The sequence below is a fragment of the Lepidochelys olivacea genome, assembly GCF_965140295.1.
Source record: "Lepidochelys olivacea isolate rLepOli2 genome assembly, chromosome: 2".
Lineage (NCBI taxonomy): Eukaryota > Metazoa > Chordata > Testudines > Cheloniidae > Lepidochelys > Lepidochelys olivacea.
The window spans coordinates 33,625,522-33,651,826 of NC_140412.1; the positions used below are offsets into that span (position 1 = coordinate 33,625,522).

At 37.3% G+C, this 26,305-nt stretch overlaps 1 protein-coding gene across 1 annotated transcript in view; it reads left to right on the forward strand.

Moving 5' to 3' along the window:
* Positions 1-22,557, forward strand: part of EIF3E (eukaryotic translation initiation factor 3 subunit E) — a 57,945-nt gene extending 35,388 nt beyond the window's left edge. The window contains exons 8-13 of the mRNA XM_084618360.1: positions 1,503-1,629; positions 4,274-4,375; positions 7,089-7,198; positions 18,512-18,614; positions 20,310-20,444; positions 22,385-22,557. Of these exons, the coding sequence (XP_084474486.1) occupies positions 1,503-1,629; positions 4,274-4,375; positions 7,089-7,198; positions 18,512-18,614; positions 20,310-20,444; positions 22,385-22,423 (616 nt within the window). The 3' untranslated portion in view covers positions 22,424-22,557. The remainder of the gene's footprint in view (positions 1-1,502; positions 1,630-4,273; positions 4,376-7,088; positions 7,199-18,511; positions 18,615-20,309; positions 20,445-22,384) is intronic.
* The last annotated feature ends 3,748 nt before the right edge of the window (positions 22,558-26,305 follow it).

Here is a 26,305-nt window from a genome sequence, read left to right on the forward strand (position 1 = left end):
TTCTAAATATGAAAAGAAGATTTCAGAATATTGTGTCCAGGTTGCTGAAGGTGTATTCCAAGAGTTCAGAGAAAGTATTCCTTTTCGGTTTTTGTATATCATGCCCATCCCATGGAATTTGATCATCTTTGCCTTTTGATCAGACAACTAACATAAAATGAAACTGCTGCTAGGAGCAGTCACCCTAAACTTCTGTTGTGTAGGTTTTCAGCATGCTAAAGCTTTTTGAATTGGTAGTAAAAACTAGCAGTCCTAAAATACACTGTGAAGTTTAAAAAAGCAAACAAACAAAAAAACCTTTTGCAGTCATCTTTAAGGGTTCCTCCTTTAAAAAAGGATTGATGTTCCAGCTTTCTGAAGACTCTAAGCACTGAAAGGAAGATATTCTCTACATTTACATGCAATTACCAGCAGTATGTTGAAGTTTGCACTAAACACGAGGAGTACTTTTGGTGAAAAAATAGTGTGCTGTTTGTAGAAGGAACTCTACAGATGGGCTCTAAATTTACCAAAATAACGTAAAGGAAGCTTTGGAGAAGCTACAGATTAGAGATGTGGTGATGCTATTCTTGTCTTATTGGAGTTCTAGCTTGATCTGATAATAACAAAACTGGAACTACGCAAGAAGGTTGAAAATCAAGGTGCTATGGACATTTTCAGACACTGGCGCACATGAGTGATCTCAATTATCTAACCTAATAGGCTGAGCCGGGAACAGGAATATGAGGCTGGAAAATGCCTGATGGATCATAAAGTTAGGTTCTTTACTCTTTCCTGTCATTTAAAATTGAAGAGGCACATTTCTAGTGCAAATGTTTATGCGAAGGAGGTTGTCAGTTTGCATCATAATGGTGAAAAATAGAGGAAGAATCAGAAGACAAAGTGGTTGGATTGTTGAGTTAACACCTGCATTTCTGTCCATCCAGTTCAGTATCAACAGAGCACGTTTTGGGTTTATTAAGATTAGCTTGGCCAAAACTTCATAATAACGTTCAGAAAAAACAAACTGGTAAAGGTATATTGGTGTGAAAGTGTAGATGAGGAGTAGACTTAACTCATTAGTAGACTGGGATTTCTTTTATTGTCCAGGGTTTTTTGTTTTTGTTGTTGTTTTTTTTCTTTTTTTGTTTTTTTGAATAAATATTCTTACAAAGTTAATCATATGGTATGTTGGATGCTTTCCATTTTATAAATCCCTTCTATGGGTTTATTCACTGGGTGTTTGGAGTGAGAAAAATTGCAAGCATGTGTGATGATGATATGAAATGAAGTCCAATTTAGCATAATTCTCTGAAAACATTTTATAACTGAGAATTCAGTTAACCTAAATAATAAAAAGAAATGTCTACTTTATTGGTATATCTACACACATTTAGGAAATAGTACAACATTATATAAAGTTGTCAACTGTTTTTATCTTCTGATGTCACTTAGATGTAAAACTGCACCATTAAAATTAATTATTAAATATATAAAAATTACAAGTGAAATATTTTCTTCAGGTATCTTAACGCAATACAGACTATGTGCCCCCATATCCTTCGATATCTGACTACAGCAGTCATAACAAACAAGGATGTTCGAAAACGTAGGCAAGTGCTGAAAGATTTAGTCAAGGTTATCCAGCAGGTAAGAAATAAAACCCCTTTTTATATGTTCGATCTTACTAGAAAAAAATTTTCAGTTTCATGTTTTTCTTGGTGTGTAAATTTTTCTGAAAATACACTTGAATCCTGTGCTTTTACTTTTTGCTGCTTCCAGTGCACCTCTTCTCTTTTGGGGTTCTATTTTCTCTTTAAAAATCAAGTGGGATGAATTGCAAGAAGAAAGAATAATTATATTTTCTCTCAATCCCCCATTTCCCAAATAAAGATGAAAGGCTTTACTGAGAGATTAGGGGACAAAAAATAAACATGAAAATATTTTGGACCCAACTCTGTTGCTCCCTCTCACATATCCTGTACTACAACTCTTGTTAAAGTGAACAGGAAACTTTGCTTACCCAACAAGTTTAGGGAATTTTTAAGCCATCGAGGCCTGGTCTACACTATAAAGTTAGATCAACCCAGCTATGTCAGTCAAGGGTGTGAAAAAATCCTCCCCCAAAACCAACGTGGTTAAACTAACTTAATCTCTGGTGTTAAACATATTCTTCCATCGACCTAGCCACCACCTCTCAGGGAGGTGAATTACCTGTGCCCATGGAACCCCTCCTCCTGGCATAATTAGTGTCTACCCTAAAGCACTACAGCAGTACAGCTATAGATTTTCAAGAGTAGACAAGCCGTGAGTCAATATACACTGACCTAAAAAGCATTATATCCCTTGTAACAAGCTTCTTCCCTAACAACACTTGCACCAAAGTGGCTATTTCAAGATATTTTTAGTCCATGTTTATAATGAAAGAATCAAGATACTTACTGAAGGAACGTTTTGATCCATTGTTGGAGTCCTTTGTGTCTTTCGTAGGAAAGATGGCACCTCAAATCCACATGACTGATTGTTAAACAAACCTTTGTCTTTTAGACATGTTTGAAAATAATGTTAATATGTCTGATAGTTGTGCTACACATACTAATGAAATCAATAGGGGACATATAACTGATTTTTCTAAATCTAAAACATAAGCTTAGTTAACTATGCACAACAAAATGTAAAAATTGAAGTATTGCTACAGGTTTTCAAAACATTTGATATTAGTGCCTAGAGAACTTAATTTCTATCAATTTGAAATGTTAATACTATACATTAAGAACCAACTTCTACCTTGGGTTCCAGTACATAAAATCTTTGAAATCTTGATGCAGTAATGAAAGACAACATAAAGAAATGAAGCAGTAGGATCAGCATTGAATTTTACAAGCGTTAAGAATTCTGACATTGTTTGGAACAATTTTTTATGCATGGAAATTTTTTATCTATATTTCTTATTCAAACTAAATAAAGATTGACGTAAAATACATTAGTAGAACATATTTTATGTTACCAAACCAAAATATGTAGGATACATAACGAAACCTCTCAGTACCATTCAGGGAATAAGTATTCCAACAGTCTTTTTATGCTGTTAAGTCACTTCTGTGTTTATAATATTAGCTCTGAAGTAATACTTTTCATATATAGATTTCAAAGCAGTTATCCTGCTTTGACAGATGGGGAAGACCTCTAACTGGTGGACTAAACTTGAAGGTTATAGAATTTTCAGAAACTGATATATTGGCCTCCAACTGTTGTACTTCCTTAGATTGCAATACCACAGGACTCTAAGCTTTGCTAATTACATGATGGGCATCAATAAATTGATTAACAAATGTAGTACTTCACAAAATTTAATAGTTGCGAAACAGGATTGTAAATGAGAAGATTTATAATTTGTTACATCCAGTATTGAGAATTTATGTAGCTTCCTTTCAAAGAAGGAAAGTTTTATTTATTTAGTATTACAAGTTGTACATCTTAGTTACTGCTCACTTAAACTGCCAGTTGTCTGTAATACTTAAGTATCGTTTTTCAAGTAAACAAGTTGCATGGTGCCTTTCTATGTTAAAAGTTAAACTTCTTATTTGAGAAGTACTTGAAAGTGTTTCGTAATTGAATTATGAAAGTCATGGATTTAATTTCAGGGCTACTATCATCAGGTTATTTTCCTTGTAATTAAAGAAATTATTTTTGTAATGTTTCAATATGAAAAGTAATTCTAAATATTTAGTTTATTAAAAATACAAAATGGTTTTGATTAACATTTAGACACCATCTCATTTGTAAAATGGGAGATCATTCCTAATCAAATATCCTGTATCAAACTATGGTCTGAAATGAAAATACAGCCAATTCAGATTTGTCCCCAAACTTAGATTTTGAAGAAACTACGTATTTTGAAATGAAACAAAATACATAGTGTTTTTTTAATGAACATTTCAACTGAAGTATTACCAGCCCAAATATTGCAGCACTGGTTGTAAAACTGATTAATTTTCATTGTCCAAGGTGTGATAGCTGCAAAAAATAAACGTGGCATCAATAGTAACAGTTCTTCCATTTCTAATAATCTTAGGTGGACTTAGTTACTAAGTTAAATAAAATTGTTTAATGATTTTAAATTGACAAGTATTCTTTTAAATAAGATATTTAAATATTTATCTTAATTGGAAATAAATTGGAAATTGTCAGTGCTGGTTCATTTAAGAAATGTAAAATATACTCTTAATTGATTTTGTGAATATTATGATGTTTATTTCTTGAAATATCTAATATTCTTGAATGACTTTGACAGGAATCCTACACATACAAGGACCCCATTACAGAATTTGTAGAATGCTTGTATGTTAATTTTGACTTCGATGGTGCCCAGAAAAAACTGAGGGAGTGTGAAGCGGTAAGATTTTTAGCTTGTGTAAACTTAACAATTTTGTAAGTTTCAGATGTTGGCAACATAAATATACTAAACATAGTCTTACAAAAATTCTTTCAGTGAATCTGGTGGTAAATAATCTTTCACCTTTCTTAAATGAAAACTCCTGTGACTAATTTGGACCCATTTTTTCACACTTTTTGAAGCAGCTATCACAGATACAACTGTTTTTGTCATGGGGTGAGAGGCCATCCAGGTCTGCTAGATAGTACAGGTTGAGAGAAACATGGGTCTGCCACTTTGAGAGGAAGCTAGCGCGTGTCTCTCTCTCTCTCTCTCCTCCCTTCCCCCCCCCCCCCCCCTGCGCAATAGGGCCACTATCCCATGCAGTTTTGGGCACTCTGGTATGAATGTCTGCTTTCCATAAACAAGGAATGATTTTCTTTCAGAAGAATTTAAAATATTTAAATAATGCAAAATATATATTTCCACAACAATAATGTCTCTGCTTTTGTTTTTTTTGCACTACTCTGGGGTTTTCAAGCTGGTTATCAGCCGCAAAGATGACTATCTTAGCTTCTCACTCTCTATAGATCATATAAAACCTTCCAAAAGAAGAAAAATACTGAAAGGTAGTAAGTTTAGCTGCCAAATTGGTCAGGCTGGGAAAAAATCCTTTTTCTCAGAACATGAAGTACAATCTGATCAAGTTATTGACAAATTTCCTGACCACCAAACACGGACATCAGAGGAGCCTGAGAGCAGTTGATGGAGCAAAACAGCACTGAGCTTGACATGTGGAGGGAAGAGAACATATGAATAGAACAAAGATTCCACTCAAGCCTTGTCTATATATGGAACGTGCTTTGTATTAGAAAATGTGATTTTTGCCTTGAGTGTAGACAAAGATAATTGTGTAGCGTTAACTACAGCTAGCTAACATTTTTAAACACAGCTGCCCTTGCAAACAATAAAGGAAGACTTATGTTTAATGTTAGTTAAAATATTTATAATACATTTTCTAGCCCAATGCATTTTCCAATTTATAAACAGCCTCTATGATAGGAGAAAGGGCTTAGATGATATCAACCACACAAGTAATGCATTGTCAGGTGGGCTTATCAGGAGGAAGTGTACTACTGAGCATGATCAGAAATCTGTGGTGATTGCAGAGAGAAGAGATGGGCTGTGGGCTTTTCACCTGTAAAGACTGTCATTTTTACTAAAAGGATAAGCAAAAGTTCATAAGTTTGCAATTTCATATGACTCAAGTATACCAGGGTTTAACAGAGTGCAGCTGGCCCTCCTGGCTCCTGCCTCTGCTAGGCTCAGATAAAGTCACTCAGAGACCCTTGGGTTCTGCAACCACTGGTGTTTTTATTTACATGTTTGTGCTTTCACCACCTTCTCACCATACACAGTTCTGTGTCTGAACCCAGGAAGGAAGGGCTTTTTCCCTGCCTGCACTCCCTCGCTCTGCTCTGTCTCACCATCCTGGCTTCCTTCTTCCTAGCCTCTTATATAGATCTGGGCTAATTGGTCTGGCAACTGACTCTCATTCCCCAATTAGGGCAGGGTCTTTCCAGCCAGCTCCACTTTATTCACCTAAATGGGGCTGGTGTGGCAGGGGGCTGATTCTGCAGTCTTGCTGTTCAACACCCTGTCACACAGGGTAATTTAAATTTTGTGTTCTTTTGGGATTTGTGGCTAGTTGCTAAAACTGAACTGTGAAATTTCTCCGCTATTTTAATGTGTAGGTATTAGTATTTAGTACATGTTATGTTTTTGTAATTTTTGTGCTACATAGTGTGTGGCATATTTTCACATATGTATCTGCTAAGCTTATTGCAAAAAAGTAAATTTTATATTGTCTGTAGAAAGAACTGAAGCAGATTATTCATAGATCAGAGAGATTTTGTAATGAATCATCTGTGATTGAGTTTACAGTTCTGAAACTTTGGTTGCCGTGGAATAGCATAGTTATAAATATTTTAAGTTAAGAGAAATAGGTATAGATTCTGTAACTATGTTATTTTACCTTGGTTCCTCCAAACTTGGTATTAGTAATTTTAATATGTAGCTGCAAAATAACCTCATTTGCTCTGCAGAGTAATCTGCTTTGTCAGTAGAGGTTATAACTCCTGAAACAATGTACTTAAATTTCAGTGTTGATACATGGATGGGATGAAAATTCCTATAGTTACAAATTTAATCTATTACCATAATTATCTGATGGAAAATCTAAGGCTCGTGTAATAGAGAATGGAATATTGTGTTCGTGCAATTGTGAACTGCCTCTTGATGGCACTAGAGTCAATATAGCTGTGGGAGAATGAGCTAGAGTCTGTTTTGGCATGCACATTAGCAGAATTGTTGAGGTCACTGTCCACTCAATATTGTCCCAGAATTGCAAAAGTGGAAGTGGAAATAAATACATTGTTTTTACTGCTGTAGAAAGCTTTTATTAAAATCTTGAGACTTGGAGGACTAATTGTCCCCTCACTGGAAGAAGACTTGGATAGAAATTGCACATATACAGTGGACAGGATAATTGGGTTTTAGCAGATTATGTTCTGCAAATTTGTTAATCTGTAAAACTCTGGGTATGTTTTAAAATATTCCAGAAACTGCTTCAGAAGATACTAATCACTGGTTTTAGTTACTGAGGCTATCTGCATGAGTACGTTTACTTTAGATATTGTTTCCATCATTATTCTCTTTTCCCCTGTTCTTACAGGTGCTTGTGAATGACTTTTTCTTGGTAGCATGTCTTGAAGACTTCATTGAGAATGCTCGTCTTTTTATATTTGAGACTTTCTGTCGTATTCATCAATGTATCAGCATTAGGTAAGAAAACCATAAACACGTAGTAATGAACTTTTTTTAAATTTAACCCATTAATTTATGTTTCAGGCAATTGAGGTCTGTTTGTGTTCCAATAAGAGTCCACCATTGTCAGAGAAAAGGAAAAGCATTATCTAAAATAAATACAAATGAAAAATTCACTTCTAGTTTGCAATAAGTTTTGCATTTATATTTAAATATTTATAATTCCCTGTTTTTACATGCATTTATCTTTTTTTGAAAAACTTTCCTATAAAGCTGGTCTCTGCCTAAAGGTAAATAATTTTTTTTGGCAGTATGGAAGCTTTCAGAGCCCATATTGAACTGGTAGGGCTGGCAGCTGGAACCAACTTTTACTCATTAGTGGAACAAATTTGATCTGAAAGTCACTGTATGAAAGCTATGCATTCTTTGTATTTTATTTTATTTTTTTTTTGTATTTTTTTTTTAAAGAAAGTTTTTAAAACTTAGCGGTCTAGCTACATGTGGAGTAGCCTTTTTGCTCAGTTTGTTGTGGGCGGGGGGGGGGGGGGAAGAACCACTGAGCATGCCCTGTAGACATCTTCTGATTTGCCAGATCCTAATGAAGTTGTGCTGCTTGGCATCACCACAGAAGTCTTGGAGATATACACACACTATCTGGCCTGCTGCTGACTGTCTTCACTTCCCTGTCTACATACACACTGCGCCTAGCTTTTTATTAGTTCATCTAATGAAATCTTTGTTTTCGGCTTTTGGAGGTAGTAATACCTCAACTATATTTCCCATACTCTGTTATAACCAAGGTAACTTCTTTCACAGCAAAACAGATCTGTTTATTCCAGCACAGTTCTGAGTGGATTAATTTTTATGTAGTATATTACCAGGTAGATTGTAGCACTGAGCTGATGGAGTTTATTATAAACACGATCACTAAATCCTCTTGCCACCATCAGCAACATTCCATATCATATCAATTGTATAACCTCCCTTGAGGGTCTCAAGTGATACTAGTATCTCTAGCACACAGTTCCTGGTTTGAATCTAATCTTAGCCCCTAGTTTACTCTCCAACTAATGTTGAGGCACAAGGCTGGGGTTAGACATAGTTGTAACCAGGTCATGGCCAGTATGGTTAAGTTGTTGTGTAGTTGGAACCTAACCATGTACCCCATAACCATTTAAAAATCCTCTGTAGTTCAAGGCTTTTGAACAGTTTGTTTGTTTGGGGGGGAGGGGGAATAGTAGGGAAACTGATTTAAAAAAGAAACAAATGTTGAGCCCTGTTTGATGTTACCAGTAATCTCTGTATTTTGAATATCATGTGGTTCCCAGCACCAGTGATGGAAATTGGAACTATATGTACTAGTGGACCAACATCCATAGACTGATGGTGTTTAGGATATACAGATTTTCATCAAAATGTATTCTAGCAAGTATTTTTTATGTAGCATATTTTCAGGATAAATTAGAAATCAGTTTATTGTTAGGGAAATGTTTGCCAGAAATTATTAATGTAGTGGTACAATGATAGTGAAGCTGACTACTTTGAGATATATCATGTGTTTTTGAAATGTAAAAGCAGCTCTAAAATGAAACTTGGAAGAATTCTCAACTGCAGATAAAGACAGAATATGGAAGTGGTATTTAAGCGCTTATCTGAAAATATGCTTCTGCATCCCTTTGTGTCACTCTGTTAAAGAAACAGTTAAGATGTTTAACTTCAACAGAGATGGAATTGGCAAAAGACTCTTTTTAGTATGTTATGAAGTCAGCAAAAAGTTCATTTTCCTATTCTTGTAGTTATAGTAGATAACAGGACAAAAAGTAACTTTTATTCCAGCAATCTCTGCCTAAATGCTTTTCATCACCTATTTTTCATTATTCAGCATAATTTGTCTTCATAAACTGATTTTGAAAGTGTTTTTAAATGTCTGGAATTCATGTTTACCAGATAATTGCTGCCTTTAGTATTTATTTTATATGGATTCCTTATTAGTCAGATTGAATGAAGTCTTTAACAGATTGTGATGAAAGTTTAAAATTAAGAATGTGAAGATTAGTGGGGATACTGTTGTTTTCATTTGCCTATAAATTAGGCATAAGAATTTTAATCAGCCCTACTTAATGATGCATATATTAATTGCAAAGTTGTAATGCTATTAAACTGCACTAGATGCTATGTATCAAGTTAGGATTTTTATTTCGCTTCAGTATTTTTACATCAGTTATGGCTGATATAGGAGTATAAAAGTTTTTAATGAATGCTTAAAATTCCTTCAAGTGAAAAAATAAATAAAATAATTTGTTGTAAAGTACTACACTCTTAAGGATTAGCTCCTGCTAAATATAGGATGGTTTATGGGGCTCTGCTAGTGGCTGCAAATTTTCAGTACTGTAAAAGTTGTACATTTGACAGATCTTAGCTTTGTATTTCTTAAAATCCTATTCCGGAATGTTGGTGTCAGTTGAGCTCTCTTGATGACTTTAGAGAGCCTACTTATATCTAAATGTTAATGATTATTAGTAGGATCAAGTTAGCTCAGAGTTCAAGGACTAAGCAAAGAGTCTCTTCTCATTAAAGATACTCTACAGAACATTTTATTTAGCATACTTCAAAGAATTTTAATATTTACGTTTATAAAAAGGATTTAACTATTGATCACTCGTGCAAAAGTAGCTGAAGGTTTCACTTGATGAATCAGTTAGTTTTATGATATGCTGGTCATATTTAATCTAGCATTTATGTTCTCTTGTATATTCACATTTTAAAGTGTTCGTTCTTCATATGCCGCTTTTCTATTTGGAGAAGCAAAAGAAATGTCTTCTATAAAGTGTAGTTCCACTCTAGTGCCATCCTGACCAAAATAGCCAGTGCATCAGTGAGTTAAGGAATCTTCCCTTTCTCCTTCTCAAACACAATAGTCCAACCAACATTGAAGAAACCCACTCTGTTCATTCTAGTCCATTACCACCTGGTGTCAAACCTGAGCAAGCTTATGGAAAAGATAGCCAGTCTTAACTACAAGCTCAACTGATTGAAGATAAAAGTTTAGACCTGATACAATCTGAATTCTGGCCAAGACATAGAACTGAAACTGTTTTAGGGGCACTGATGGATGATCTCCTCTTGTCAGCAGATAGAGGGCAAACATCCATTCTCATCCTCCTGGACCTTCTGCAACATTTGACACTGATCATGAGATGATGTCTCACCTGAGAGGTGGCAGGGATCCAGGGAAGTGTGCCAAAGTGTTTCAGTGCTGGAAGGCGTACCCAATGGCTAGTGACTGGAAATTGCACCTCTACCTCTGGACCTTTCAAGGGTCAATTCTCTCTCCAGTCTTTTTCAGTATCTACATGTAGCCACTAGATGAACTTGGCAGATGACATGGACTCAAGTGCCACAACATACAGATGAGACACAGCTTTACCTTTCCTTCTCCACATAAGACTGGACTTGGCAGAATTGGAATTTTTTTATAATTTAGATGGATAATATCGGTTTGTTTTTAAGCTTTTTTTCGATTTTTTGTATATTCAGATTTTTTTTAGTTGCACAAAATTATGGGAGGGATCAGACCATAATTTATTTAATGATAGTAGACATTGAGATTCAAAAAGTTAAAGCTTTATAACAATAAATCAATAAAGACATTGCCGTCATCACATATCAAAATATACAAATATACAAAGTGTAAACATCCTTAAATCAAACTAGTAAGTTCTCAAGCAGCACTTTTCTTTCTTTGCCTGTCTAAATTTCAATTATTGATGGAAATATTTTTTTCATCGGTTTGTGTATGGCAATGAAATTGAAGTTTACTGACCTATATCGATACAAATCTAATCCTTCCAAGCCTGCGTTTGGCCGTGCCACTGGTACCAAGATGGATCAGTGCTTGGACAAGATCAGCTCATTAGTGAAGAACAGCTGGTTGAAGCTAATCTAGGCAAGACAGAGGTATGGTGGGCAGAAGAAAGCATTTGAAGAGTTTGCAGCCACAGTGCAGTCTCCTTTGGTTAAAAGTACACATACACAATTAGTCAGTTTGGTTTGTAATTCAGATGTACTCTTGGATTTCTTGCTAACACTAAGCTTTTACATGGCAGTATCCTCAGTTGACCTAGAGGCTCCTTCCCATCCTGGCAGACCTGTCTTCAGTCATTCATGCTTATGTTATCTCTTGGCTGGATTACCTGGTCACAAAGTCTTCAGCATTTAGGAAATTCTAGCTAGTACAGAATGCTGCAGTTTTTTCCTTAGCAACATAGGCTACTGCAAGGTTATTAGACATGTCCTCTTCTCTCTATGCCTGCTTCCCATAGACTTTCAAATCAAGTTCAAGGTCTTAAGAGCTGCTCATGGCTCAGGCCCAGGATATCCAGAAGATCACATAAACTCTGGGTTGAAAACCATGGTTGAAGATTTCTGTAGCACAATGGAGCTCTCCAGAAGGGTAAAGCTTGTCTTTGCAAGAGACAGAACTTCCTCGGGGCTGCTTTGAGACTGTAAAATGAACTCACCCGAAAACTGTGGACCATCACAAACCTCACCACTTTGCACTCCAAGTGCAAGGCACATTTCTTTGACCATGTCTTCTCTAACAAATACACAGCAGTAGATGTATTTAAAACCAAACCTCCTAAATCCCTACCAAAACATGATGCTCCACTGCACATACTTCTCCCCCTCAGGAAGGGGCTGAGAGAACAAACGTGACATGTAGTCACGTTATTAATGCACTATTGGAAGGTGCTCAGATACTATAGTGATGAGCATTGTATAAAAACCTGTATTGAGTAGAATACTACCAAAACTGAGCTTGTAGTTAACAGGCACGTGGTTGACTCTGCTTGATGTGAGTAGATGAGTCTTAAGTTCTTTGTATTGGTTGTGATGTGTGTATGTGTATATATATGAGTGCGTGTGTTTATACTGGAAGACTAGCATTTTGCTGTCTTAAGGGTGAGAAACTTTCAGAATTTAACTAGAGAGGATCATTTTTGTTATGTTGTCCAGCAGCCTTTATTGGCTGGAGGAGATAGACTAATTGGGTCTACTCAGTTTTTTATTTTGGAGTCTGGACGTGGATTTCCTTGTCACGTGTTGACCCAGGCAGTCACCTCTTCACACACCTCACTGCTTTGTTCAGTAGGTAATCATTTGTTAGTCCTACTCCCATTTTGAAGCCCAAATCTCAACTCTGCGTACAGCATAACAAAACTGATTGTGGGCTTCTTACAGAAATATGTAAGTGTTTCATGTATAGCAGACTCCATAGTTCCGTGGATTGGTCAGCTAAGGGATTTTTTTTATTGAAAGGCTGACCATTTTATTTTGGAGTCCAAAGACGATGACTCCAAGTGAATCCCAGTGCTGTTCCTGGACCTGAGAACTACTTACCCACACCATATTGCTTGGTAGTATTGCTTAATTATACAGAGCAAATTTGAAAACAATTAGTGGGAAATCTGTTTTTCCATATGTTAGAGAAAAATAGATGTCTTACTTAAAAAATTAACTGTTATTTCCATCTGTTGGGCAGCTGACATTTCCAAAGGATGCAATTACTTTGTTAGTTGTAACTTAAATTTTACTTCCTAAATCATCCTGCAATCATGCCTAATGGTGAACAATGGATTAAATTAATTCAAAATGTGGGTGGGTTAGCTTAAAACGTATGTCTTTATTTAGTAGAGGAGCTGAATACTAGTGATTTAGTCCCCCGTGTTCTCTCCAGGCCCCACTATAAACTTCGTGCAAAAGAAACCTGTTTCAATTGATCTGTGTATTTTAAATATCTTGAATCCTTAATTCTATATCTGCAATTCTGTAAACTGTTTAAATAGGGGGAAAGCCTTCAGTGTAAAATGAACAAATGGAGTTGAGGTTGTAAGACACTTAACTTAGGCAAAATGATCTGAAGAGTTGCATCTTGAAGCTGTTTTAGTCAAAGTCAAAGTTTTTGTTTGAGACAAAAGAGACAGAGAATATGAATTTACATTTTCTAAGTATTAAGTTACTTACTATAATAAAACTTTTATTAGCACTTGCAACTGTGGGCACTTTTAAAAATGATGATCTAGAACCCACATTAGTTTCAGTTCTGCTCTTTATTAGAGCAGGGATGGCTTATAATTGTGAATTAATTCAGTTGATCATATCAAGAAAAATACCCCCTTTGAATCTCTGGGCACTTTTATTGAGCAAGGTGTATTATTGTCAGTAGTTTAGTTTCATTTCATCTTTATTCTCTGTAGTTACCGTTGAATTATTGGCTCTAGCCACACATTCAGGAAAGCCATAAAACTGACCTCTTTTGCTAATCTTAATTTTCAAGTTTACCTTTAAAAATATGCTTAGTCTTTCACAATGATCATCCTTTTACAACCAGCATTTGCAGCTGGTGCTGAGGTGTGCCCAATGGGCAGGAATTCTGTGCTTTTGGCTTGAGAAATTATTAAATAAAAAATCAGTTTGAATACTTTGTTTTGTTAGCAAATCTTCTTGTTTGCTTAAATTGTATGTGTGTTTTAAGAACACTGAATTTAACTTACTATGGTTTCTTGATGTTTATTTAGGAGCAGCTTGCAAATTGTTTTCTCTTAGAGGCTGCTGAGCCAGATGCCTGGAAAGTTGTAAACTAGAACACTGACTACAAATTTACATCACATTTGAAAATACTCAATGTAAAATGACTGTGGACAAGGTTAGAAGTGCAGTGTGATATAAAGCTTAAAAAAGACGTGGACTAATTAAGTATCAGAGTGGTAGCCATGTTATTCTGGATCTGTAAAAGCAGCAGTCCTGTGGCACCTTATAGACTAACAGACTTAGTGGAGCATAAGCTTTCGTGGCTGACGAAGTGGGTATTCACCCATGAAAGCTTATGCTCCAATACGTCTGTTAGTCTATAAGGTGCCACAGGACTCTTTGCCACTTGGACTAATTAGATGTTTTTTGCAGCCATTCTGCAGTCAAATGTGTTTTCTATTATCATAATGCAGTTAATGGAAAATCAAATATAAATGTTGATTTGTAATCATATACATTTCATTCTTGAAATGAAACTTTTTCTGCATGTTCCTCATTAAAGCACACTTTGAAACTAGTGTTTTAAAGAAAACTTAATTTTTTTTTGCATTTAGCAACAGGCTTCAAAAGAACATATCATTTTGAGCTTTAATTTTTAAATGTGACCTGCAAATATATTTCAACAACAAAAAGACAACATCAGATATATTTTGTAAATGTCTCAAATAAGTAGTGTAAGAACAACATTGAGCATGTAAGTAAAAAAAAAATCTTGTTTTGGGCCTTTAGCAGGTAGGCCTACTGTAGATAGACAACACCTGCTCTGAGTAAAGCCAGCTACAGACAGAATGTATCATAAATCAGGAAACTCCATTGAAAAGCCTGGACCTTACCTGAGGAATGTAAATATTAAGATGTCATTAAGATACTGGAAAATCTCTCAGAGCTTGTCTTAAAATATTTTTTTTACTCTTTGGCATGTAGTGTTTGAAAATATACACTATTATGTGCCTTAAACCTCTTCCTTTGACTATTGTTGACACCGGCACTTAGAGCAGGGTAGAGCTGGATATTGACAAATTCAAAAAGGTTTTTGTTTGTGTTTTTGTAAAATCCACCTATCATATGAAGTGCAAAATGCAAATTATAGCTTAAGTACTATGCATGTGGGAGCTATAGAAAAAACTAAGATAGCTAGCACACATGTTAAGAGCACTGCTCTGTTAAAAGAACAGGTTTCAGAGTAACAGCCGTGTTAGTCTGTATTCGCAAAAAGAAAGGGAGGACTTGTGGCACCTCAGAGACTAACCAATTTATTTGAGCATAAGCTTTCGTGAGCTACAGCTCACTTCATCGATGAAGTGTAGCTCACGAAAGCTTATGCTCAAATAAATTGGTTAGTCTCTGAGGTGCCACAAGTACTCCTTTTCTTTTTGTTAAAAGAACAGTGTCAAATTGTAGTAGATAAGGTCTGAAGTGTGTTTTTGTTTTTTATTTTTAAGCACAAATATCCTGATTTCACTGAAGTGTGGTTGTTTGCTTGCTGTATTAGGACAGTGACTGAGATTCCAAAGAAATAGTCATTCCAAGACTGGAAGAGACCTTATAAGAAAACTTGTATTACAATAAGTACACACAGTTTGCTTGCCATATAGATCTTAATTCAAGAAAAGACTTCAGCTTGTGCTTAAAGTTAAGTGCTTTCCTGAATCAGGGCCTTATGCAGTACAATCTTTTTAATTCTGTTTGCTATTAGATCTTTGCTAAAAGGTGGTGAGAGTGGTGTTGCCACTTTTAATAGTATTTTCAGTCTGCAGAATATGAGCTATAGTGAGGTTTCGTTGCTAAATGTCACTAACTTTTAAACTATGCTACAGTACATATATCCAAGTACTTACAAAAATAAAGTTCTTTGTGGTGCATTATCCTTGACATTTTATTTTAGTTATTTGCTAACTTGAAATATTTGCAAAAAGAAAAGGAGGACTTGTGGCACCTTAGAGACTAACCAATTTATTTGAGCATAAGCTTTCGTGAGCTACAGCTTACTTCATCGGATGCATTCAGTGGAAAATACAGTGGGAAAATTTCCTTACCTGATCACTCTCATTACAGTGTGTATGGTAACACCCATTGTTTCATGTTCTCTGTGTATATAAATCTCCCCACTGTATTTTCCACCTAATGCATCCAATGAAGTGAGCTGTAGCTCACGAAAGCTTATGTTCAGATAAATGTGTTAGTCTCTAAGGTGCCACAAGTCCTCCTTTTCTTTTTGTGGATACAGACTAACACGGCTGCTACTCTAAAATTTGAAATATTTGGTAATCTGCATTGCAGATACCTAGTCAGTGTGAATTGATGATCTGTTCCACAGCAGAAGCTTTTTTTAAATAAAAATGAATTATATTACTGTGGCCCAAAGTAAGTTACTTAATACACTGCATATTTTACCCTCTTAAGTTTTCTAAAAACTGCATGTCAAAAGTGAATGCCATCATCATGTTTGTCTTTTTCTTTTGTGCTTAAGTTAATATGTTTAGTGTGAGTTCTATTAACTGGCTTGGATAGAAAGTTACTGACTACTCTTTTGGCAATTAAAAGATGAATTGCTTGCAACAGGAAGTGGTAAAACAAAGAGGGGGGAGGGGCTGTTCTATAACTTTGTTACCCATTTGCTTTTGGGTCAGAAATGTCAGGTAAAAGCATCAGACATTAGCCAAGTCTGGAAACTGATAGAAGCATGAGATTTATAAGCCTCCAAAATGAGCCAAGCTCCAGCAGGAAATGCAGGGAGTTTATTGGAAAGCCACAGGAAACACCAGCTGGAGGAATTATGGCTGGTCAAAACAGTGCCTGTTCCACTAAATAAAATGACACACATCCCCACTTGCGTTTTTCCTTGAAGAATGAGAAATTGCAAGAAATCTGGGGATTGCTCAAATAAATTGGTTAGTCTCTATGGTGCCACAAGTACTCCTTTTCTTTTTGGGATAAAGTGTATCGTCCTCAAGAGGGTGATGAAATTGTCACGAATCTTCTATATTAGAAATCCTCTGAAGTTCAGGAACAAGTGTCATGACACAGCACATCAAAGTGAACTGCCAGCTGTGTGGTGCTTTACTGCTAATTGAGTTAATGTGAAACACTTCCCTGAACCAATTATCTAAACTGTATTTAAATCCAGCCAGCCTTCAAGAAAAGGAAAAGCAGCTCAGATGGTCTCTTTATAGTGTTAGTTGCCGTTTTATGTTGTGGTGAGATTACTTAGGCGCCTAATCTTATTTAATACCTTTGGTTTCTGGAATATATAGTCATGATATAATAAAATTTTGTAACTGTTCATCAACATTGAACCTTTTCCATTTATGAAATGACATTTGGATGACTAAGCATGTGGAATGTAAAATCAGATTTTAAATAATATATTAAATTATTTATTACAGCATGTATCATTCTTGGCTTTTTAAGTGTCAAACAAACTTAGGGGCTTTCATCTTACAGTGAGTGTGTTGGCAGTAATTGTAGCATGTCAGTAAGTGTTGGGTTGGTTGTATGGGGTAGTCTACTATAAATTTTTTTCCTGTGTATTTATTTCCATTCCTACAACTGAGTACGACTGACTGTGTCCTGAATGGTATGAGTGATGGAACCATAAAGCAAAGGAGTCTTAGCCCTGCGTGTGTCTTAATCTGTTAAAAATCATTATTTTATTTCATGAAGGAGGGTTTGTGGTAGGTATATCTGTATTTTTGTTGAACGTACTGTTTAGATTATTTTTGGATTGCACACACACTGTCATATGCAATATTTGATTGCTGTCAACCAGAAACCTCACAAGCCAATCAAGATTTTCAAATCGTTCAGGTTCACGCTCTTGGCTACTGTATGCTGATTGGCTCCTGAAGAAGAGGCCCTCTTCATTAAGAATGTGGCTATAATTTAGTGGTTAGTTTTGCATACTATGAGCCATCTTCTCAGCTATTTTGGAGCAATTTTATGTCATTCTATGGGATAGAGTTGCCGCAAAACTGATTTACCTGGTAGCAAGTTGCTTATATGCCATAGACCTGCTGTAGCTGCTACACTGCTCCTTCCCCTGCGACTGGCATAACAATGTGGCCAGAGCATCTATAGTCTATAGCAATCCCCAGCTCCTAAGAAGGCTCTTTGGGGCCATAGGCAGCTGGTGCAAATTCAGCCTTTGATCTGCTCTAACTTTTGTGCCATTGAGAGGGAGATGCATGGCTAAAAGTTTAAAACAAACAAACAAAACTGTTCTAGCATTTTTTATTTCTACACAATAATATATTCCACACTATTTCAGAAATTGGATCCAGTAGGTGTCCACATAAAAGTACAAATAAATCTTAGATAATTTTCAGTTTCATGCCAGTATGCTGAAAATTAATTATCTAGAGACAAACATGTAAAATAGTATAGTTTAATTCATAGGACTGTGCTTGCATCTTGCTTGCATCTGATTGAGTATACTCCTGCTTAGACTTCGTGTAATTGCTTGTGCATGCTATAGAAAGTTATGACTATACTCTTATGACAAAACCTGTGGTATATGAAATTATTTCAAAGTCAAATGAAAACATGATTCCCAAACACACACAATTTAGCACATGATAAATGTTTTTGCTAATTTGCATCTTCTTGTTGTTACTGAAATTGTCAGCTTACGTGATCACTGTTAAGTGACCCCTGGTGCTTGACATGACAAGTATTACACTAACACGAGAGATGATGATTATTTCTGTCTTTTGAGAGCAGTCTGTTTTTTCCTTTCGTCAGTATGCTGGCAGATAAACTAAATATGACCCCTGAAGAAGCTGAACGATGGATTGTCAATCTAATTCGAAATGCAAGACTTGATGCCAAGTTAGATTCAAAATTGGTAAGTTTTGTACTTCATTGTGTAGAAGAGTCCAGCTTGATTTGTTTTATCATAATTTTCTTTCATACTTGTTGCTAACAGTGTTTGTAATACTAATATATCTTTACATATTTTTTATTCTATTGATTCTGAAGTATGGTGTTCTTCCTTTACCAATTTTGGCACTGCACAGACAGTTGTTGTTGTAACAGGTATAGAGGTCATTAATACTAGTTCTGAGAGCAGGAGTTAAGCCTGTTTGTCATGGTATGGTTAAAGTTACATTGTCTCAGTTGTAAATCATACTTTTTTGTAATCTTGGATATACTCACAGTGGCTTGTAATATTTTTTAATCCTTTATAGTTAACTGGACTATGAGTGAAATTTTAAAATACACCTCTAGCCCCCATATAACGTGATCCGATATAACACGAATTCGGATATAATGCAGTACAGCATTTCTCCTCCCCCCCTCCGTCCCATCCCCCCGAGGCTTGCTGTGCCAAACAGCTGATTTGCAGCAAGCCTTGGAGGGAGGTAGGGAGAAGCGGGGAGGAGGCAGAGCGGAGGTGAGCTGGGGCGGGGAGCTGCTGGTGGGTGCTCTGCACCCACCAATTTTTCTCCATGGGTGCTCTGAGCATGTGTTAAGGGGGCTGGGCCGGGTTCAAGGGGTTGGATAAGAGGTAGAGGGTCTCGGGACGGGAGCAGGGGGGTTGGATGGGTCAGGAGTTCTGAGGGGTCAGTCAGGGGGCGGGAAGTAGGTGGGGGTCGGATGGGGGCGGGGCCAGGCTGTTTGGGGAGGCACAGCCTTCCCTGCCCGGCCCTCCATAGCAAGTTCGATATAATGCGGTGAGATTTTTTTGGCTCCCGAGGACCACATTATATCGAGTAGAGGTGTAGTTGGTCAAGTGAAGTACGGTCCTGCACTTAATGGCATTTCTCTGTTTGTCTGTTGTAATGTGATAATTTGTGTAAAACACATCTGATCAGTTCCAGAATTTGATATCAATGGGTTTCCATCCCTTTTTGATTTTTTTGGTAAAAACGGAAAAAGCTGATTTCCGCTAAACTCAGGCTAATTGGCTGACTTGCCTTTGATGTCACAATCCCGCTAAGAAGCTTCTGAATGCTGAGTGACTTTGAAAATCTGGCCCTTATTTGAGTGCCTAAATGGGAGCTGAGGTCTTTTGCTAATCTGGTGACAATTATTGTGGATGCTGAGGATTTGAAAAGCTGGCCCAGAGATTTTTGGCCTACCTCCTTATTCACTTCTATTGTGGCGACTCCTTGCAAACCCTGCTCTCCATGGGAGGGGCGCTGTCTCCATTTCTCCCTCCCCCACATACATCTACCCTCATGCCAGCAGCTCTGAAACAGAGGGGGATGGGTGAGAGTGGGACAAAAGGGCTTGTGTGTAGAATAGAATGGTGTAAGTAGTACCTGATGTGTGCAATGAGCTTGGCCTACATAAGCAGTGGATTGTACAGCTCTCTAGTATAAGTATGCAAGAACAAAAAATGATATACACAATTGAATGAAGACTGCTTTGGATCTTAGAAATACTCTCCACTTGAATATGTGTGTGTTAAGGGCAGAGTTAGTTGTTTACAACCTTAATTTTGGCATTTCTTATCACTTTTGAGTGGTTAAATGTTTTTGCATATTTGGTAAATTAAAGTATGATCCCTCATGAGTGTTTTCTATTTAATTTCTAGGGCCACGTAGTTATGGGTAACAATGCAGTCTCACCCTACCAACAAGTGATAGAAAAGACCAAAAGCCTGTCTTTCCGGAGTCAGATGCTGGCTATGAACACTGAGAAAAAATTGAACCAGAGCAGTAGGGCTGAGGTAAGTACCAGTTACACGAGTCTGTATTTCCATATCCTCTTCTAACTTGGAGAGAAAACTACAGACTTTTGTTATTGTCACTAAACATACACTGTGTATTCTTTGCTTCTCACTCCCTCAGTGACATTTTTAACTGCTGTGTGGCACTGGAATTAAATTGAAAAGGATTTATTTTGTTGCCATGAGTTTACAAGTGGGCAATAGTTCCTGCTTTCTTTCATCTCTTATATTCCTACTTTATTCTTCTAGCTCTTCCTTTCACCCCTCACATAGTTCCATATCCCTCTTTCCATTCTCTGTTTTGGTTCTCGTCCTCCTTTAACAATGCCCTCTTGTACTTTATAGGGGTATAGGCAATTCATTAAACTGATTCCTGATGTGGCATTACAGAAGCATCTATCTAACATGAAAAGGGATGGATATATGCTAACCTAAATATATTTATACACTGAGTTAGCAAGGTCATCCTGGTTGTGAGATATTATTTGCTACCATACTGGAGATGCCAGTTCTTTAGTAAGTCATGCCTTTGAAGTCATGTCACTCAGAGGATGTCTACACTGCAGTTAAAAATCCACAGCTAGCCCGTGCTAGCTGGCTCAGGCTAGGGGTCTGTTTATTTGCGGTATAGAAGTCCAGACTCGGGTTGGAGCCTGTGCTCTAGGACCTTGCAAGGTGGGAGGGTCAAGTCAGCTGTCGCGGGCCAGCCACGGGTGTCAGACTGCAGTGTGTAGACATACCCTAAGTTGATATAGTTAGAATACAAACCTCCCTTAATCTATGGGCAGCCATGCACCTGAAGAAAAAATGAGACTGACGTTAAAACGTGGAAATTGAATGGTTGTGTAAAATTCTAAGACTGTCTGAATCAGTTTGTTTAAGGACTAGAGGCTGTATTGATGAGCTTAACTACATGGTTTTCAGTATAACCAGAGTGAAAATAAATGATTAGTTTAAAAGGAAGGAAACGTCTTCTGCTCCAACATAATACATATACATAGAGAGAGAGAGACTCTCTTGGCCTCCCAAGCATAGGCCTCGACTCCATGGGTGCTCCAGCCCACAGAAAAAAATTAGCACCCACCAGCTTTCTTCCCATCTTCATCCCGCCCACTGTTCCCTGGCATATAAGAGACGCTAGGGAGGAGCGGGGACAGGGCACGCTTGGGGGACGAGTGGGGTTGAGCACCCCCGGGGAAAAGAGGAAGCCAGTGTCTAAGCTCCCAAGTCTCTTACATTGAAGGAAGAGAGAAAAGCAGAAGACTCAATGAAGTCCACCAGGGATCGTGCTATATTGATTTAATTTACCTGAGACATTCTTACATGATATGGTTATGTTCTGGGGAAAACCCATAGATAAAACAGATTTTTTGAAAATTTCTACTAAAGTTTAAAAAAAATACAAAATAAAATTTTAATTGGCATTTATCACTAAGGCTGAAGGGACCATTCTGACAAACTAAGGTAGATAAGTTTTTAACACAGTAGAAAATCATGTAAAGGTCAAGTAACAAAATTTGGAAATAGTGTTACTTTGAGACACTTCAGGACTGTTCAAAAATACTTTGTTTCCTGCCTTTCTGAACCGAGGGAAAATCTTTGTGGCAATGTAGCTTTGTTAATAGAACAAGGATGTCACAACAAGTTTACTTTAACTTTAAAAATATGGTATGTGGGAATGAATCACTATTAAACACTCTGATGCTGATAAATGTTTAAGCAGTTCATTTATCCATGTATTATGACTTGATTGATTATTAAACTGATTCCTGTTGCGTGGTATTTACAGAAGCAGCCATCTAACTTTACGAATAGGTTATTTTAAAAAGTTATTACAAATAATAATGTGGTATATGCTGTTAACATTTCAGTGGCTAACATAAACAAATGGCTTTCTTTTTTCCTGCTGATCCTTATTTTTTTGTTTTATATATTTTTAGGCACCTAACTGGGCTACTCAAGACTCCGGCTTCTACTGAAACAGTTCTGAGGGGGAGAAATATCAAATTTTCATTTGAGAGGAGAAGATAAATATATTGTGTACCTTTTCTCAAAGAGCTAATTCTGGGAATTTGTAATACATGATGAGTTGAATAAAATTGGGTACTTTTAACTGTGTAGCTTTATAATTTGAGTAGTTACACATTTAAAAAATTTGCTACAAGATAAAATTTGCTACAATATAGTTCAATTCTCCATATTTTTAAATTAAAATTTAAATGTTGACTGCATTTTTACAATAGGCCACAAGTTCCACTTGGTCCAAGATCAAGTCTGTTTTTGCATCCATCTCTGCTTGGAAACATGGGAATTCTATTTCTAGCTATTTATTTCTTTGTATATTGCCAACAGCCACATCATCAGATAAAGTTGTAGATTATGGGTCCAAGACGAGAGAATGTTAGAAGCACGTTCCTGAATGGTACAAACTGTTGGACAACCTTAGAGTACATTGCCTATATTCCATACCTGACATGACGCTTTTAGGCAGAATGTTGACTGAGGGTTCATATTATATTGGAAGGTACAGTGAAATTTCTGGGGGATCATGGAACTGGATTTGAGTTAAACTCAGTAATACTTCTAGGAGTAATTTAAAGATAAATTATCAGTTCTCTGCCTTCTAGAATAAAAGCAGCATTGTTATGCTATGATTCTACTTACCTGAAAAGAGGAGGGAAGACCTCTGTCACACTTCCCAATGTAAACATAAGCTCTACCCACTCTGCTCTGTCATCTTACTTCCTGCACATGTAATGTGCTGAATCCTGTTAATTTGCTCTAGCTTCTAATATGAAGCAAGAAGAGAATCTTTCAGTTCTGAAGGGGGAGAGTAAGCACCACTTGAAGCAAATAACATGTTTTCTGTCTCGTCACCTATTGTCCCTCTTCACAGCAATACCAGTTTGCCCCTTGGTGTGTGTGACGGGCAGGGAGCTATTATCTCTTGGAATGCTTTTATGGCTGCCTCAACCTGGAGTCGTCGTCTGTTTTCTTGTGCTCTACCCTTCTTCCCTGGGTTGGATATGGTTTTCATGCTTGCAGCTTTCCATATGCATGGCTTGACTATCTAGATTTCTTTATACTCTAGTGAGTAGTATTAGTCTTACATAACGTAAATGCAAAATGGGCTAAGTTCGAGCTGTGGAAATAATTGATTCCCCCCCACCCCTATTGGCCATTCTAAAAAATGGGAAAAAAGTGTTTTGGGTCAAATTGAAAATTTTTTTTTAATTTTTGGTGAATTAAAAAAGAAATTATTTCAGATTGAACAGATATTTCAAAACAAAACATTTGATTTTGATTTCAAGCATTTTTTCAAATATTTTTGAATTGTTAAAACTGAAAGCAATTCCTAAAACAATTTGTTTTGAACTAAAAAAGTTTATTTCAAATATGCCAAAGCATTTGGATGTTTTCTGAAAAGTTCTAGCTTTTTGGCCAAAACAATTTGGCAAAACTTAGAATCACAGAACATTTTGGTATTGTCAAATATGCTTTTACGCTCTACCTCAATTTCTAAAATTTTTCATGTGTCCGTAATCTCATCCATGTTTTTGAATTAATTTATCTCTTGGAATTGTCTATGTAGGTCACAATCAAGAGCTTCAAATATCAAAATCATAAATTCGCTCGGAGAGTAGCTAGTGAGCAAAGCAAAGTGATACACTCATTAGTAAGGCTACAGTTTATTCATGGGTATTTTTATTAGAAGTCATGGATAGGTCATGGGCAATAAACAAAAATTCATGGCTTGTGACCTGTCCATGACTTGTACTATAAATACCCCTGACTAAATCTTAGGTGCTTGCGGGGCAAGGGTAGCCACCCTGGGCCCTACCAGTGCCTCTCAGGCAGCTGTGGGATCAGCTGCACCAGAGGTCCCAGAAAGTCACGGAATCAGTGACCTCCGTGAAAGACGTGCAGCCATCTCATTAGCCTGTGCTTGCTGCATGGACCCTCTACTTCAGTGGTGGGCAACCTACAGTCACAGGCCGAGTGCGGTCCATCAGAGTAATCTGATAGCGGGCTGCGAGACATTTTGCTGATGTTGACCGTCTGCAGGCACAGCCCTCCGTAGCTCCCAGTGGCCGCGGTTTGCCGTTCCTGGCCAATGGAAGCAGAGGGACACTGGGACATGCTGGCTGCTGCTTCCCGCAGCTCCCATTGGCTGAGAACAGTGAACCGCGGCCACTGGGAGCTGCGGGGGGCTGTGCCTGTGGATGGTCAATGTCAGCAAAATGTGTCTCAGCCTGCAATCAGATTACCGTGATCAGCCGCATGCGAGCCGCAGGCTTGCCCACTGCTGATCTACTTAGTTCCTGCTCTTCACCCAGTTGCCAGTCTCACCTCCTGCTTGTGTAATGAGGCTGCTCTTTGCTTCTGATCCCTGTCCTGCTAGTCATATGTACACCTGCCTAAAATGGACCTTTTCAGGAGTCGCATCTTCTTCCCTAATCCATTGCAGCCATATTCTACCTGTAAGCTTAGTGGAAATTTCGGATGGCTGAAGAGTAAACAGTTTAACATCCTGTCTTCGTTAGGAATCAGATATTGATGGTTGAAACCAGTGTTTGTGTGCATAATTTCTGTCCTTTATTTTTTTAATGAGGTGTAAACATTTCTTTCTCTGGGGCCTATTCCTGATTTTTGCTTCAGTCATGGACACGGGTTTGTCCCTTTTCTGATGCTGCCAGAAGAAGTGGAAGACATGGAGATCTCTGCAAACTTAACTGAAATGTGCTAAATGTAATCCAGGCAAATAGTGTGGGTCTGTCGCCTTCTGGTGACTAGATCACATACAGAAGCTTGTCTGCTGCGACTGTTGAGCTTTAGCTCAGGCAGCAGAATTTCCTGTTTTTCAATCCAGATGTCCTGCATCGGTTCAATCCCTGCTGCCACTTCCTGATCCAGGAATGATTGTTACAGGTGGGACCTGTATGCCCTGGGAGGGTTGGCTGCAGCAGGCATTCAGTCAGGACTTCTGGATCTAAAAGTATGAGCTCATAGTGCCTGAGCTAAAAAATACCAAGTTCAGTAGCTCAAGTTTACAGCAGACGCAAATCTCTTTAGGTGGACTGTCAACTAAAAGGAGGGAGAGAGAGCCATACGGCCTGGCTTATATTCGAATACAGCCTTCTCCCCTGCTTCTGGGGCCACATCATTTGGAACATTTAAAAATATATTCTTGATGAACCAAAGTAAACTGAAAAGGAGTACTTGTGGCACCTTAGAGACTAACCAATTTATTTGAGCATGAGCAAATGAGTAAAGTAATGAGTAAATGTAAATGAGTAAAGTAAACTGCTTTCCTGAGACACAGGAGGCACAAGTGAAAACAGGAAGATAGAGGAATCAGAATGTGATCGGAGAGAGGTATCTTCTGCAAAGTTTTAGAAGCCATGGACCCTGAAGGAGTGGGATAAAGACAGGGTCTTGAGGTCCTAATATTACACTATGGTAACACCTTATATATAAGAATCTCAAAGCACATGTTGCTAGTCTTATATTCTAATTAGATCGTTCTGCAGAAGAGGAAATAATATGCGTATACCTACTTCTACTGCAGTAATAAAGTAAATATTAAAGTAACTGTATAGGTGAATAGACAGCTCATTAAACTGATTACTGATGTAGCCTTACAGAAGCAGCCATGTAGCATGAAAAGGGTGGATTTATGCCAACCTAAATATATTCACACACTGAGCTAGCAAGGTTGTTCTGGTCACATGATGTCAATACCATGCTGGAGATGCTGATTCTTGAGTAATTCCTGCTCTTGGTGCACGTCCCTAGTCACTACGTTGATATGGCTGGGATACAAACCGCCACTGAACTGCTGGTACACGTGCACCTGGAGA